The sequence below is a fragment of the Blennius ocellaris genome, assembly GCF_963422515.1.
Source record: "Blennius ocellaris genome assembly, chromosome: 11".
NCBI classification, from domain to species: Eukaryota; Metazoa; Chordata; class Actinopteri; order Blenniiformes; family Blenniidae; genus Blennius; species Blennius ocellaris.
Genome location: NC_137660.1, coordinates 13,998,681 through 14,016,807, shown reverse-complemented (window position 1 = coordinate 14,016,807; position 18,127 = coordinate 13,998,681). Strand labels below are relative to the sequence as shown.

Below are 18,127 nucleotides of genomic sequence, written 5' to 3'. Positions count from 1 at the left end.
AATCAATTCTCCTGTGCTGTTTCTATCCCTGGCTCAACCTTTTACCCTGAGCTAATCAATGCAGGTTAGACATCTAAGCCTGCTGAGGAAGATGAGGTTAAAACAGCAACAGCCAAGCCAATAGTCATCTCAGATATAGATTTATATCACTGACCTTTCATGTACAGAGGGAATAGAACTTGCTTAGAGCAGCTATTACTGGGAATCCAAGGGCAGAAAATGATGCTACTGTCCACCTCGCTGTTTCGTTTTTATTACCTCACTGCCTTTTTCTGTCATAAATGTGCCATGAGTCCACTTGTATCTTGATTTTTTTTTTTTCACTGCACATTTGCTCCACCTTAGTCCCTGTGTGATGTCGATGTTTATATGCTACCTCCCACATACAGTTGGTGAACTCCTCGTGGCATTGTTCCATGCACTTCTGCTAAACCGAGCTGACCTGCCTCAGTTGAGTAATAGAGTATCATCCACTGTAGTGCTGCCAATAGCACATCCCAAGGTCGCAACAGACCTACAGTGGTCTTACAGAGGAGGTGAGGCCATTGATATGCTTCAAGGTTGATTAAACTTTCAATAGGTGCTGTCAAGAGTAATATAGATTTTATTACCAAATTAGCTGTGCAATGTTGGGATTGCGTACTGACATTTGGCGTGAAAATATTCATTAGACCTGGAAGACAGTAGCAGATGCAGGTGGATTGACCTGTCTTTGCATATTCAGCGAATTGCTCGGGGTGCTCCAAAGTCTCCAAGCTGCCATTTCCAGAATCATTATGGATGAAGTGTACCTATGGAAAATCCTGGAATGAAACTTGGAGGCTTGCCATTTATGCATTGACCTGATTTTTGCTTGTTCAAATGGGCAACTCAAGTCAAAGATGATAAATAATTGACAAGCCTTTTAAGAAATTGTGGGCACATGCATCCCAGAGCTTTCTCGTTCCATATCTACGACATTTTAATTCCACATGAGTGTTTACATGTTGGTCCAAAGAGATTTTTTTTTCTTCGTGGTTTATGCATTTCTCAAGGTCAAACATAACCCGGAAATGTCTGTTTTAGTTTAAGAGGCTATTTGTACTCTCCTTTTTAATCAGTTACTTATATTCATCACAGATCATATATATATCTTTGGAAACCAAGAAAGACAAAATGCATTGCCTCCCTTCTGCAAGATTTATAAGCCCATGGATGTCGGTTGCATCCAAGTTTCCCATTTTCATTGACAGTGCCTTGCCACTGAACTTACGACATCGACACATAAACAAAGCCTCATAGTCATTGCATAGTAATACTTCCTCTATCAGTGCTTTTGGACTGAGTCCTTTATGAAGGGGTTTCTTCACTTAAATAGTTTGAATACATGTCTGTGTATAAGGGATTATGTCCCATTACTTATGCTTAAGAGTCTGCAATATGTAATGGTCTGCTGAGTAAAGTAGACAGCTAAAGATGAGTGGTGTGATTTTCTTACTAGCCAGCCTCAAAGGAACAAACCAATCAGTCCAATAGATTTGTGAACATTGCTGGACTGTTTTAATAGAGTCTTGACAATGTCAAAACACAGTGACTGGCCTTGGGTCTTAAAAAGCGGTAGCATTTATAGTACTTACAATTTACTCATTGTGCACAAAAGTTGTCCACACTGCATTGGTTCTCTATTGTATTTGCCATTTTCTTTTGACTGATGAATACTCATCACAGAAATCCTGAATAATATTAACAGCATTTACGTGATCACTTCTGTCGTGGCTCAATCCCATAGCAGTTTGTGACAAACGCACATGATGTCACATGCAACTTTACCCGGAAGCCAGACAGCATTGAAGAATGAATTGTTTTGTAGTTTTATCAAGCTCATTAGATTTCTTTTTTGTTTTTCTTTTCAAGATGCAACACTAAAGAAACAGTCCCCAAGTAGGAGCATAGCCTGCTTTATTTGCATGGCTGTGTTGACTCCTGTGCGTTGCCAAGACCATGTTCAGCTTCAACAGAGGGAAGCAAACCGATTTGCCGTTTACATGGACTCTGGATGAACAGGATAACACAACCTGGTTCAGATGGTTAGAAGAGTTTACATTATGTAAATTTAAACAGAATAGCATTTAATCAGAAGACTCCTAGTATGTCTAAATGTAGTTATTGGGTTCATGTTGTAGTGCAGCACAATGTGTTTCTGTTAATAATTGATTAATTCTAAATGTAGTATTCATATCTAATTTAAAGGGAGAAAAGCCATTAAGTAAGCATTGTCATTTTGTTACAAACAGCTAAAAATGTAACTAGTTTAAGCTTTACTTTCATTTTTGCAGGTAAACGGATGAGGCAAGACATATTTACATATTTATAGATCTGGATTTTTATTGGGAAATATAACATTGATGTATTTAAAAAAAAAAAAAGAGTCCAACAAGGTAATTTAATCTTTTCCAATAGAATCTTATCTGGCATCACATTGGTTCTCTAATTGCACATCAGTTAGACTATAAATTAGCAGGAGGCAGTGAAACATTACATCAGGGATTGTTTTGCCTTTAGAATATCCCAGATTGAATTTCAGTATTATTCAAGGCCACTGGGAAATTAGGCCTGTGTTTATGATGAGAGTTCATTTTTATTTCAAATTACAGCCGAGGTAAGAGGTACTCTCTGCAAAGAGTGCGGGCGACGGCAGCTGAGCTAATATTATGGAAAGAGAAGGATTCACCCAGGGTGAACGACTGAAACGTTATGGAAGTGGTGCAGACTGAAAATGTAAATGCTAATTTAAACAGTATCCAGCTGACGTCTCCACACTGCGAGATTTAACAGCCTAAACGGGCATTTAGTGGGAACAGGCATGATGGAGGCTGATGAACAGGAGGCAGACTATGGGTGTGCAGAGGCAAGGATAGTATAGTCAATATTTACTCTGAGTAATTGGTCCACACTTCCCTCAGCAAGACACACAGACATCCCTCGTCAGCCCTGTCTTATCTCCTTCACCGTGTGACCACAGTTGTACACACAATGTTGGACTGCTAGGCCCCGAGCCATTCACAACATAATGGTTAAAAATATATGAGATGACGGAGTGAGGCACTATGCATGGGCACGGTTGTCTCCGTTAGATCTGTCCAGGTCACCTTGGGACTGTAGCAGCGCCCATGAAGAAAGTGTAACGACTTATTATTGTGTTTCTCTCAGACACATTTCTGTAAAGAGCTGTGTTGCTGCACTGACTGTGGTAATGAGGTGTACTTGTTCGTTAGCTCAGTGGTAAACCACTGTAAGTATTTGGGCTTATTACGGCATCGATGGAGTGACAAGGGCGTTGGGATAAGATATGTTGAGCTTGCCAGAAGATGGACTCACTATCTGGATGCAAGAAGTGCTGCCTGCAAAAGGTTTGCTGTTGGCGGTGTCATAGACTCGTGGGAAAAGATGAGCTGTCTGTCAGCCATCTTTCTTTTTTGCTCTTTTGGCCATCTCTCAAACACAGACACACACACACACACACACACACACACACACACACACACACACACACACACACACACACACACACACACACACACACACACACACACACATACACAGAGTCCTTTCTCTATCCTTTCATGCTCTCAAAGCAACTTTCCAATTAACCTGATACTTCAAGCAGTCAGCGCTTTGAAGTCATTTTACATGGTCCCCCTCAGCTCTGCCTTTTGTGTGGCTCTGCATTCATATTTGTCTTGTTTGTTGCCTTTTGGAGTGAATAGCATGTATCTGAGTGCCTGTTTTTTGGTCTGTGACTGCTTCTCAAAACTTCTTAGAGAGATATACACTAAGTCTGATGTGGTAGAAAAATACAAATTAGCTCTATTTTTTAAACGGAGTACTGTGTTGGGATGTGATTGCCTTCACTGCCCTGCATTGCATGAAGTTGAATTTCAGATGAATGGATTGAACGGGAATGCATCCCACTAAAGATTTGCATAGTGCATATCAAGCACTAGAGCCTAGTGTATGTTTCTCTATCGATACAACACAAATGGCACCCTGCGACCTTAATACCATTGTGGACCTTTCAAAACTCTGCGTTGAGGTTGTACGTGCTGCAAAGTCTTGTCGCTGTCCTCTTCTGGACCTCCATGAATCTTCTCTGATGTCTTCCCCACCTCCATTTCATCCTTTGTCCAATGTATCCAAGATCTCACCTCATCACATGTCCACGCCATCTCACTAGTGTTATCACTAAACTATTCAGCCTCAGCTGTCCTTCGGTTCATTTCCGTTTTAATCATGTACAACCTGCGTCATCCAGCTCCATTGCCTCTAAACCAGGGGTTTCAAAGTTGTTTTTATTCAGGGGCCACATGCAGCCCAATTTCATCGTGAGTGGGCTGGATGATAATGACCTTTAAATTTTAACATCAAACTTTTTCATTGTTGTAGCTTTGTGTACAGTTTTGAAAAAAAAAAATGTTTTTGCAAAATGTTAGTACCAAAAATTATTCAGATCTCAAGGGTTAGTCAAACTTTATTGTGTTTTTTGATTTAAAACACAGTGAAATATCCCAAAACCTTCTCCTATAACTGTTGCATATTGCATCCTTTTCTTGGCAATATACCAATATCTCAGCTTTAGTCTCAGCATTGTTTTATGTCCACTACTTGAAGAAAACTGTGTTAAAAAGTGATGGTTTCTTTGCCATTCTTTTTTTTTTTTTTACATTTTTCTTGGTAGATTGATTTTATATTTGACACTATGCCTCATGATAGGTCTCACTACTGATTTATAAACCTTTGTTCCTGCTGTTATAAATCCAATAAGAGATGCTTTTTGATTCACTAAACTGTAACAATGTCTATTGCACAGCTGAGAGAACTAATACATTGTCATGGATTTCTCTTGAAGCTTCCTTTTTACCTCAACTTCCTCGTTGTATATTGCAAAAGAGAAACGAGGAGTTTGCATCATCCCCATAGAGAATTAAAAGGGTCGTTCTGTCTCATTTAAATACAGATCCATACATGGTTTCCAGTGCCAGCTGTGTTAAAAGGCATCGAGAGGAGGATGATGTCAGAGCAGATTATTTCTGTGTCAGATACTTAGTCGTATTCTGAGAGCCCGCTCCATTCACCAAGTGAATATCAACTAACTGGAGAAAATGTGATCTTTGGATATGAATTCACAGAATCAGAAAAGACAGTTGTGTGTGTGCTCTAGAACGCATGTAGTGTCTCTGTAAGGATTCATATGAGAAAACAAACCTAGTTTTCTCTGCAGAAGTGGGAGAATTTATCTTGAAATTTTGAAAGAATTGACAGCGTATCGGCACTTTAAATATCACAACAGTGTGACATGAATCACATAAAGGAAACACTGGGACTTTGGTGATATTGTTTTATGTCCTCACTGCTGTTTTATTACCATTTTTCTCATATTCACATCACTGCACTTTATGAACAAAGAACGGGGGCTCTGCTTTTCCCGGCTGGTTGTTGTTCTTGTAAACCACTCTGTCAGTGAAGTTGTACAGGTCCAAACTCTCTCACAGCAGGTTCACCTCCTGCCCATTGCTTACAAGTATAATGAAGTGGCTCACCAGTTGAACCCTGTTCCAGCACTGCAGTGCAGAAATGCTCCCCAGTCTATCGAGAACCCCTCATTATGCCACATAGTTTTGTTTACGAGCTAACCTGCTCACCACAAAAAGTCAACCCTCAGCCAAAAGGCCATGTTTCACATTCCAGCCCATTATCCTGCAGCTTCACTGCGTCAACTCCAAATGCCCCAAACTAATTCATGGCGCATGCTTCTGTGTGTTTATTTCAGGTCTGTGCTTGTGTATCAGTGCATCAGTGTCTGAGGTGTATACAAGCTTTGTTTGTATACACATGGAGTGATTTTTGGTATTTGTGTCCTTATCTCTCCTGTCATGATATTGCCCAGCTCTAAACGAAGACTTTCACCCACTATACTGTTAACACTGAATAACCTTTCCCGCATTGGTATTCATGAGGTCGTCATCTATTTATTCTCCTGTAGATTGATACGACTTTTCCAATAAAGCCTCGTCTATAATATTTGTCCACCGTTAGAAACATGAGATATTCACAGTTTTCCATTTTTGTCTGTAATGATTACTGTCCATGAAATGCAACGTACCCCAACCTGTTTGATCACTTTCCTTATCCCCGTGTTCCTTCATGTGTTCACCAATCCAGAGAGCCAGCTGCTTCCGGGGAACAACTTCACCACAGAGTGCAACAATCCTGGAAACTTCATGTGTGGAGATGGAAAGTGTGTCCCGGGTGGATGGCAGTGTGATGGATTACCGGACTGCTTTGACAAGAGTGACGAAAAAGGCTGCCGTAAGTTCCACCTCGGACCCTCGTTATCTTTATTTTTACCTCCGGATTGTGCATTTAAGCATTGAAGCTCGATGTTGTGTTCAGAGTCCTGTCATGTTTTGAACACTTCTCATTCCCAGGCTGCAGTTCTGCTCCTTTCTCTGTCCACGGACACGGCCATAAGGCCTATTTAAACCTAATTCTCTGCCAATTTAAATGAACCTCCCTCCTCGATCCTCCAATCGCTCTCCCCCACAGCGTACACCCATCCTCCCCCTCCCTTGTTTCTTGGCCCCAGTTTTGCATGAGGTCAAGACTTAATATCATCAAAGCAAAGGCCAATTTCCTCTGTGTGCACGAATAGTGGCACATACATAATTCTACTGTAAGGCTACAGTAATAGTTCACTTTTGAGCCCCACATTTAGTTGGCTTTGATCTTTCTGGTCTGCTGCTCCGCCTTTTCTCTCTCCCAGTCTCAGCCGGCACTCCACATAAAGATTGGATTGCTGATGAAGATTGACTTTGAGGCTCTGCCACAGTGCATTGAAACCCCCCTATTCCCGACGTATTCGTCTCTCGCATTGCCTCGCCCTCCTGTTTTCACTCCACGCTGTCCCTTCCCAATTTATCTCATCTGATGATTTTGGGCTTTTGGCGCGTAATTTGCTTCGCAAAGGCTTGTTTTCAGTCTTCTGCAGCGTTTTTATTTTTTTCTTCTGACCAAGCTAATTCTCAGCCAAGAAACCAAAAAAAAATCTCACATGTTTTTTTTCCCTTCCCCCTTTCTGTCACCTCTTTTCTTTTCCCTTTTCTTCCCCTTCTCGAGTAGTCACTTCTCTTACTGTTCTCGCTTGTTGGCAGCTCGGGGAACAGGCAGGCAACTTGTCACAAAGTTGTGTCCCAAAGCACACACACACACACACACACCCTGGATTGCTAACGCCTTACAGTTATCAATCATTTTTGCCTGGTTTTTAACCCTGCATATGCAGAGCGAATAATAACAATATATTAGACTATTTTCATGACGCATACCTCTGCCAGACATGCTCCTTGTTTATTTCATTAATGCCACCTACGTGGACAAGTTCTGTGGCCCAGATTCTCATCACTCAGTGACCTTAAACTGTCAACAGCTGTCAGACCTGCGTTTGGATGCACTTGGAATATTTGCATCAGAATTTGATTTATTCAGAGCTCATATTTTACCAATCATGCTGCTGAATTTTAAGTTATTTGTTGGAAATACTTTCACTTGAAAGTTTTTTTTTCTAGGGTTTTCTTTTTTTGCTAATAAGTGTCATTGTTTTGAATTTATTGTGTTTAAGATGTTTTCAAAAAAACAACAACAAAAATATCACAAAGCATCACACTCAGCTTTCCTCTGTTGTCTGAGGACTATTTATGTTTGTTGTAGACATCTACATTATCTGTTCTGGCATAAGTGGGCCATATTATCCTCGAATAGAAGACAAGTTGTCAGTCGATATGTTCGGTGACTCCTCCATAAAAAAATCCCAAGATAAATCTCTGGCTCCATTACTGGCTCTGCAGAGACAGACAGACAAGACAGACAGATGGCGGTATGAGAAACAAGGGAGTAAAAAAGGGAGAAGCGGCCGGAAGGAGGACTCATTACAGTGGCTTCACCAGGAGTTCTGTCTGCATCTACTGTATATTATCTGAGGAAAACACAATGCCTGGAAACTTTGAGACTGCAGCATTGGATTCTCTGCGAGAAGATCATAATTAGCTGCCCCCCCTTCCAATAAAACCCCCAGCGCACTCTCGGTAATGTACATATTTAACAAAGTGTGGTGGTGGATTTGCTGTAATGGAAGACGGTTTGTTGACTTAGCTTACTCTCCTTCTGTCAGAGAACTACTGATTAATGTGTTTCAGTGCAGACTCCTCAGCAAATAGCCCTCATTTTAAATGTGATATTGCCATCAGACCGACTTTCTTTACCTTTCCATGCCCGGATATCACATAGTGTATCTGATTATGTCTGACCGCTGTTCTTTCCAATCACAGTCATTACCATGGAGGCAGAGCAGTGTTGACCACTGCAGGATATTACATTTCCTCCCATCTCTAATATGAGTCGATGGCTTCAGTGAGGAAGCTTCCTGGAACATGTTCTATATTGTGCATTCATGGGAAAATTTACATATTTCACACATGATTTTTAATCATCCTTATGAAGTACCTGGAAATTTACTGAAGTAATTTTCAACATCTTTTAGGTTTTTGCAATTCTCTGCCTCTGACATAGACAGTGCGTTTTGTGTGTGCATGCATGTATACTCATTGGTTTTGTGTGTAATATGCATATAATATACACAACTCTGGTCCATTTTGCTGCAGCCTGTTTTTACCTCCTGCACCAGCACTAAAAGACAGCTGCAGAGTAGATCCTCTGTAAGCTTGTGTTGTTTAGCCAGCAGATCAGGCTGAAGTGGGTGTTTCAGATCCAAGAATCTGGAGCCTGGAATAAAGGTCACTTGTGGTGACATCTCTGTAGAGTCCCATTAATGAGAATTTTGTTTACGGAAAGAAAAAAAAAAATCAAGCAACCAAGGTCAGCTTTGACTCAAAACGTAAAATCTGTAAGGTAAACATGCAAACATACTTTTTTTCTAAATGTCAGAAATCTGCAAAGCACTAAAAGCACTCCCAACCAAGTGTGATGTGGCACAATCAGTCCAATTAGTGGAAAAAATTATGCAAGACAGATCCACCCACATATGAACTTGAGATGACACTTGGTTTTTATTTAGATTTTTGTATCCTTACAAGCAGTAAACTTCTTTCTGCTTTTTCTTTCTTGACCTGACTTTAATTTATTTGAGTACTACCCGTAAGTAAGGAGATTTGGAAGAGAATCATGCAAACCCAGTCTGCATCTACTTGCCTCAATCTATTTATTGTAATTGTGTCCCATCTTGTTCTGCCTGACAGGCCAGGAATATTCTCCCGAATAGCCAAGACTGTTTATTCACTTGGAAACGGCAGGCTTCTATTTTCCTCCAAAATTCTGCTGCTCTCTTCTGGCTTGTTTGTTCTTCCGGTCCCCTCCAGCAAAGGGGTCAACTTGAGTCATATAAATCTTTTTTGCTGGCTTTTAAATAACAGTACAGGCTGAGGGAGAAAGGTAATATCTCCAGACAAAGTCTTATTGCATTAAAGATGCAGCTCATTGTATTACGGTCCTGCTGTGTTTGAGGCAAGCAACCCAGATGGTACAGATTATTTTTTATCAATCCTTTTTTTTTTTTAAGGCATGCAACCTCGAGCTATTGTGAATTCTTTGTTTGTTCATTTTTTGTTTTTTTTAAACTCCTGGCCCGTTCGGCAGCTTCGGCAAACAATATGATGTGATTGAGAGCCTTCCAGTGTCAGAACAGTTCAAACAGGAAGAGACTTTGATCTCCTCATGTTGCTGCTTTTATTAGAAGCTGGGGACAACAGACAATACCCTTGTTAATGCTATATTTACTATTGTTTATCGAGTTTTAAAAGAAGACCAATATTTGCACAGTTCATATGTGGGGGGAGAGTTGAAGATTCCTTTATCTCCTCAATTATTTTAAAACAAATGTTGGTAAGCATAAAGACCAGAATTCTTTGTAAAATTCAGCAGTGTATCCGTCAGATCCTGAGGTTTTGCCATCATGCATGTGCTGGACAGCTTCATGCAGTTCTACTGAGATGGGAACTTCTCGGCCTTGGATCTGTCCGTCTTTTTATTTTGGGAGGTCAGCTGCACTTAAGAAAGCTCTCTATTTCTGATTGGAATGGGTTTCTCCGTGAAGAATATAGTTTTTTGGAGAATTCTCTGAAAGTATTGTTTATTTCTTGAGGGTCAAAAGTGATTTTACCATTTTGAGTTTTAACTGAGGAGATTGTACATTTGTCTTTATTTCGTTTTAACTGCTTGGCTGGGAATTTGCTGGATTTCCTGACATGGTCAAAGTTCTCCAAGCGTAACCTCTGCAGTTCAAATTGTATTTTATGTTCAATTATTTTAATCAAGCCCATTTTGAATTTCCTTAACTCAATCAATGTGGGACTGAATTGGGAGGTGGCATGAGCCGTCTCCATGGCTTTGATATTATCTTTCAATTCTTTTTCCATTCTTTTTTTTTTTCATTTTTGGTCTTGTATGAGGAATAAGAAATGATTTTGCGTCTCATGACAATTTAGCCGTCTCCCGGAGGACAGAGGGAGAGACACCAGGCAGGTCATTTGTTTCTAAGAAGATTGTCCACTGTTTTTCAGAGAATGTGATGAAATCTGGATCCTAGAGCAGTGATGTGTTAAAGCTCCATTGTCTTACAGGAGTGGTTGTTCTATTAGTGACTGTCATGGTGACAGGTGCATGGCTACTATTAGCAATGGGGTGAATCTATGGGTCTAAGGTGTCCCTAATTACTGATTTACTCACCAGAAAGTAATGTAGGTGTGAATAGGATCGGTGCACTGCTGAGTAGAAGGTGTACTCTTTCAGAGTGGGTTTTGAGGTGCGTCAAGCATCGCAAAGACCATAGTCACTCGTGTACTGCTGGAATATATCTGTGTATTCCCAACGTCGGGTATTTGCTGCTTTACTAACTCTGTCTACTTGTGGATTGAGGGCTATATTGAGGTTTCCTCCCACTATAAGTGTTTTATCAGAGTGGGTTGAGAGAGTTGTGAAGAAGTTGTGATAGAAGGAGGAGTTGTCAACATTTGGACGATAGATGTTTGTGATACACATCTTAGGCTCTGAAGAGAAATCTGAATAATTATAAATTTTCCCTCTGAGTCTGTGATTGTGTCTTTACAAGATAATTGTATTTTATTGCTGATTAATAAAGCCTCAGCTCTCTGCTTGGAGATATAGCAAGCTGAGTATGTGTGAGGGAATTGTGGTGAAATCAATTTGCGATGTCCTGTGGTAGGTGTGGGCATCTCTTGTATTAAGACCAATTGTGAATTCAGCTAAGATGAAAACTGGTTAGTTTTTTTATGAGTAGTGATCAAATGCATGTGTTTTGGCATGTTCAAAGGGTTTGAAGAAGATATTCAGGGACAGGCTGCTGAATAATTCCTCATGCAAAGAGGTCAAAAGTAGCCACTTGTGCTCTCGTGTCCATAAAGGCAGCCTGGGAGAGTGGTAGACGAAACGTTTGCTGGCAGAGGAGAGAAGGAGGAGAGCTGACTGGGCTTGCTCGGCCTCAGAGCCAGGATTAGCCTCTTTGCCCCCGTCTTGGGAGGACACGTGCAAGCAGCAGAGGAGGGAAGTATAGTAGGGCCAAAGGGGTTAGTGGACATGATGTATAAAGCAAAAATGGGGACTCAAAAAGGAGGGGAGACAGAATTCTAGTTACAACAAAGAAGCATGTTCTCTACTTGCAATTCTGAATACTATAGCCTTTGTGAATGTACGAAAAATGTCTGTTTCGTACTCACAACTTTAACAATAACTATGCTGAAGTGCTTCCTATCTCTTAATTTTCAGCCAGTTTAATTGACAACTTTGTCTTTTTTTTTTCTTTTTAAAAGCATCTTCATATTGTCGCTTCAGCCATTCTGTAGCCGTCAGTAGTGGCCAATACTGGCTGCCTTCGCAAAAATGTGAAATACGCCTCGTTTATGTACTTTTGCACTTAGACTTTGAGTACATAAGTGTGTTCACATTGTCGAGTAAACCAAAATGCAGTGTGCAGTGTGCACCCAGATGGCGCGCTCAGAAAGTTGAGTGTAAAACACTTAAAACACTTGACACTTCTCACATTCGAGGCTTGCCGTCTTGGCTTCGTAGTGAAAACGGAGGAAGCTGCAGCTGTCATGGCATCACCACTGATCGGTTTAGACTAATGAAAAAAGAAAGAACTACACCGTGCAAATATGTTTATGATGTTAGTACTAGAATCTGCTATGTTGTCATCCACAGTTTCGCGTGATTCCAGCAATCATTTTGAACCATGGGTCAGTTATTCTTAGACATTTATGATGAAAGAGTCATCAAAGAAACTGTTTTTGCATTATTAAACTACGTTAGTGAGTTGCACCTTGTAGACTCTGTTTGATTTGATTAATTGACCCCTCGAGCAGAGTTTTACTAAAAATAGAATGGTTGTGATCATTTTCAACAAAAAGGTTATAAACCTAGAATTTCTCTGAGCTGAATTATAATTTTTGTGTGGCCTCATTAAAATAAAACATTTAGTTTCAGTCTTGCAGTTTTCAGTTTCTTGTCAAGGTCAAGCCAAATGCATTGAACTGTTGTGGTTGGTACTCCAGATCTGCTTTAATCACTTCATTAATGACGGGTCCACTGAAGGGGCAGCAAGCAGGAGAATTGCATACAGGTGTTTTCCAGTCGTATTTAATTTTTGAATTTTCATTCCATAGTACAGTGGTTATTAATCAACATAGCTATATCCAAAATGCAGTGGCTAAATAAATTATTATAATAAATCTCAAAAGTATTGGGATAGCCCAAATAATAGTGCATTATTACTTTCTGCAGCCATAACATGTGTACATATTAATATTTAATTATTTGTTGTTTTATTTTATGACTCATTTGATATTTTAATATGCTATTCTATTAATATTCTATAATTCTGTGTAAAGCAATACCATAGAGAATTTCCCTTTAGGAATAATCAAGTATTTCCTATTCTGTTTTATTCTATATACAAAAGCCTGAGGCATCTTCTATTGTGCTCTTAGGTTTTACTTGTTTACTGACCTCCACAGGATTCTCACGAGACATTGGGTTTAAAATAGCCCCTAAGTACTTTTCCACAATAAAGTTCTCCCACACAGCAACATTGGTTAAGATTTAGATATCCGGACAAACACAAACCAAACTCACCTTGAGTAGAAATGGGATGGTTTCAGTTAGGAATGTGTGTGTTAATATGATCAGAAAAGTGACCCATGCACAGGCTTCTAACTCAATGATTCTCATATTACTGTTAGAGCCTTCTTCTTCCTTCTGTCCTGCTCATTTCTGCTCTGCTTCACTGTGAGTAGGCATTCTTTGCTCTGAGTGTTTGTGGCACTGTGTGGGTGTGTAATTTGGGGGGACTCAGTGGAAAGAAAAAGCAGGTGATATTAGGAGCTCCCGTTTGTGGTACTTAAACTGGAGTGCATCTTGGTTTGTGCACGTTTATGTTTGTCCCACTGGAGAAAAAGCCTGTCGAGAGAGCAAAATTGAAATAGAAGAAATTGGAAGTAGAGGGTGTGTCGAGCAGTAATGTGAGGAAACGTGTGGAAAGCCGAGTAAGGTTTAATGGGACGAAGTCTGAAGATTTCCAAGAGCTTAATGGTTGACTGATCAATAGCCTAGTGTAATTAATACCGAGGAACAGGGATAAAATATTCAGTAGGGTCTTATAGTCTCTCATTCTGACTCTTGCCATGTCTCCTGGTCTTTCTGCTATTTCAGACCAAATCCTGTTCTTGTTCCATTGGTAGTCACAAATTAGGCAAAATGATAGCTTTGAAATCTTCAAAGGCATAAAAAAAAGGCTGCCTAGTCATTTTAGAAGACAATGCCGCGCACTACCAGTTAAAACAAGGGTGTCTATGATGAATATTGCAGCAGCGCTCTTATCTGCCGGATCAGCCGTTGCTTTTTCACAATTGCTCTTGCTTTTCATCCCTTTTTATTGGAAATTGTTAAAAAAAAATTACAGATATTATCTTCATGCTGTTTGATGGAGCCACACCAGCGGCCTCATCTAGCACGAATATATATGGTTTTATTGAACACCGGGGCCTTAAATGTTTGGCTCTGGAGATGAAGGGGCCTCCTTATGCAATGCTCCTTACAGAAGACTGTGGCAGTGTAGGAGTGTGCAGAGCTTAGACAGTGAAATGTACGGAGTGATTATTTTGATCCCCAGGCCGACCAGACTGAAACTACTTGTGCCCTTCTTGCTTACACCCTGACTCCATTACCTATTGATTTCCTCCCCTCAGAAATGCTCGGCAAGGTCAGAGAAACCTTTGAAGTTCTCAGTTGTCTCTGCTCTCGCTCGGCTTCGGTTCTCACTGTGTTTTCTTTCTTGTTAGTCACTTCTTCCAGTCCTTCGTCTCCTCACTCTGTCAATCATGCATGCCCATCATCACTGAGCCTACCTGTGCTGAACAAGTTATTCTGCTCTCTGAGGAATCAGGGAAGGAGAGAAAAGGGGGAGAGTTGTGGAGGGCATGGGGCTGTGTATCAGAAAAGAGCAAAGCATACAGGAGTTGGGCTGTTGGATTCAGCCTGACTTGAATCCAGAAGTCACAAGGGAGCTCAAGAAAACTGGTGATATTCTGTTTCAAACTTGTACTAAATTATCAAATAAATGACTCTCAAATCCAAAATATGCCACGGTGCTACATCTGTCGGCAAAACTTTACACTTGGTTTTACTTTTGCATTAAGAAAATGAAATGGTTAGTTTTTCGTTCTTTTAAATCAATGAAAATAAATTCATTGGATTTGAGGAAGAAGATTTACAACTTCATGATATTTCAACCATTTTAATGAAGAATTTCCTGCTCCGATTTTTACAGATCGGGGCAGTTTTGTCTTTGTTTCTGCGTCCCCCCAACTTGGTGTTTCAATGTGAACCGGTCATGTTTTTCTGCTAGTGATAGTTTTACCTCAAGGAATCGACTCGACTGCTAACCTCATTCGTTTTCATTTGTGCTGCTCAGGTGAACACTGGAACTAAGTTTGGAAGCTTTCCAACACCCTGCCTGCTTTTCGTAAACAACTTCTACAAAGGCTTCAGGGGAGAGGAAGAATATGTAGCACGAAAGTAAAGCAGTGTTAAGCAATGACAAAGGGGCGAAGATACAATGTAATGGATTGTGAAAGGTTGAAGAATAAAACTGTGGAGCTCAAATAAAACAGCATTACCTGATTTAAGAGCAGTGTTTAAGCCCAAGACAGTTCATAAAGCCAAAGCCTGTCACAGAACTATCAAAGGAAACTTAATAAGTTTGTGTTTCCACTGCCACCCTCAGTTTATGCCATCTAATTAATTTTTTGTCTTGTTGCTCTGGAAGCTGCTCAGCAAAGGCCGTTAAGGGCCAAGCTACGCCAAAATACAGCTTAGCATATTAGCCCGATCCTGCCACTGAGCCACGTCCCTCCCATCCACAAATTTTCTTTCAGGAGCTTGTCCTTCATGTGAGTTTTGAGCTAATTTGCAGCACAAACACTGGGGCAGATGAATCCCAGCCAGCAGTAGAAGTGGTAATGAGGATTCGGTGGAGAGACAAAGTGAATGAGGGACGTCAGCACAATATCCTCACTGTCTTTCTTGCACAGCTCAGTCAGTGATAATGATTAGTGACAAGGGTACAATTGACTATTGTCGAGAATTCTGTTATCACTTGGAATCAGATTCTATCACGTTCATTCATTTCTTATCTGGTGTTCTGTTCTGTTCTAGTATGTTTTGTTCTTTATTCTGTTTTAGTTTGTTTTATTCTGATCAGTTCTATCCTGTCCTGGTATCGTCTGTTTTTCTCAGTGTTCCTTCTCTTCCACTATGGTAGAGATTCCATTCTGTTGTTTTCTGTTTTCTTACACCATGGTTGGTTGTGTTCCTTCCTATCCTATTCTGGTTTGGTCTGTTGTGTTTGAATATTCTTTGGCGTACATATATGGCAAGCACAGATTGAGAATAAAGGATGGTGTTTTCCTTGTTGGCTGCCAATTTTATTTCACCCATCTACACCAGCATGTATTTGGATGTCGTGTTTTTTTCTTCTTTAATCTTTTCATACAGCTCGAAGCCATGTCTGTTTATTCTCTTTGGACTGTAATGAATATGACGTACCATACAAAATGAGATTTGGTTGTCTCGAGTCTCTACAGTCTGGGAAGCTTTTGTTTACCTGGACAGCAGACACTTAGATGAGGCTTTATCCAAGCTTCCACCCACATTCAGCAGATTACATTTCATCCCAGAGATGGGCGCTCCAAACGCTTGTGGTTGTTATGCCTTGCTCTCCCCTTGCCTTGCTACATATAATCGCCACAGCTTGAAAGAGCTCATAAATCAGCCTACCACAATATATTGTAGAGGGAAAAATGTGCACCCGTGGCATTTGAGATGGCACAGTGCCAACCTATGGGCAGGCCAAGTCCAGCCATTGTGTTCAGCACTGAGAAGGAAAAAAAATGCACACGCACAATGTTTGGGAGCTGCCTTCGAGACTTTTAGTATGCCCACTCACTTTTCCCCTCTGTGTGTGTTTGGATGTGTGGGTTGTTCCATCCTTTTGTTGTGTCTTAGCGCTCATAATATTTATTATGCTATTCCCTCTCTGGCATCAACCTCTATTGCTATTTAACTTGTATCATAGCGGTGTCTTAGCTGTAAATGGGAGCGTTTCCTTTCTTTGTGTGCAGTGAGTGCTCACAGCCAAATTTGCTACTTCATCCATCTAAGATATCCAATTAATCCCAGCTGAGATTGTCGGGGCTATAGCCCATCCCAGCTCTCATTCAGTGAAGGGCAGAGTACACACTGAACAGTTTGTCTGTCCATCACAGGGCTAACAGAGATATTCAGTCATCCATACATTACATACATTAAAAAAGAACAAATCAGTTACCTGTTAACCTGACAAGCTTGTCCAAGGATTGTGGGGAAGGTTAAGGTAACAAAGAACTTCTGCACTAGAACAGGGAGAGCATGTAAATACAAGTCGTAAGACCATGTTGAACAATGTCAGAATGCTGTAGGATTTCCATATGTTTGTAAATTTCCAGTAACAACTGATTTAATTCGAATTTACAGTTGCCATTTGTGCTACACCTTCACTGGCCCGAGCCATTGCTCTAGACATTGTAGAGGAGACACACGTTAAGCTGCATACACTTTTCTACTGAATGCACAATTGGTGAATACCCATGAGTGCAGAGTAATCTGAAAATGTGACACCATTTCAAAAGAAGAGAAACAGGAACAGATTTGTTGGGATAAATACTTCTATATATGAGCAAGAGATAATACAACAATACAACAAGTTCATTGTCCCACGCTCAAAGCAAGGGCTTTAATTTCATGGAGTATTTAAAGTGTAGTGTAATACATTGTACTAAATGGTTTGAAAAATCAAGGTATTTAACATAGGTCAGACTAAAGAAACAGATTTGATAGATTAAAGATTTAGCATAGGTTAGGCTGACTATTTAAAACTTGAAAATTAGGCAGCAAAGACACAAATGTGCTCAAATCTATTTTAAATGTACTTGTTTGGACCAGCAGAGTTCAGTCTTACTGCACAATGCTCAAACTCTAGTAAGAACTTTATTTCCTGATGTCTTTGCTTGTATCTACCTGTTATCTTGTTTTTCTCCTTCTGCCAGAAAAGATCAATGTGTTTGAAGTAAAACTTGGGGGTTAGCGTTAAACTGAGGACACCAGGCATTGATGTTCTGCAGGCTCGTCACTCAGTCTCAGGCCTGTCCAGGGTGATAAAACCCATGGCATGCTCAGGCTGATCAATCACTGAATCTATACCAACACTCTCTCGCGCAATATACTCATTTTGTCTTTGCCATTAACTTGTTTTCTTCCCCCATCAGTGTTTGGGGCTTAGGATCTTACCCCTTACTCGTCGCAAAACATAGCTAATTGAATATTAATGTAACAAAGCAGTTATGAAACCATGCACAATATTAAGAAGCTGTGTGGTTTAGAGTTTTAATTCTTGAGCATAAGCTTTATGCACTACTGTGCCTACTGGATTACAACCATACGAAATAAATAAAAACTTGCTGGCTTTATTGGT

General features: G+C 40.3%; 1 protein-coding gene across 1 annotated transcript in view; it reads left to right on the top strand.

Annotated features, from left to right (window-relative positions):
* ldlrad3 (low density lipoprotein receptor class A domain containing 3) overlaps positions 1–18,127 on the top strand; it is an 84,830-nt gene that overhangs the window by 25,190 nt on the left and 41,513 nt on the right. Inside the window, exon 2 of the mRNA XM_080505220.1 lies at positions 6,199–6,345. Coding sequence (XP_080361346.1) covers positions 6,199–6,345 — 147 coding nt within the window. The remainder of the gene's footprint in view (positions 1–6,198; positions 6,346–18,127) is intronic.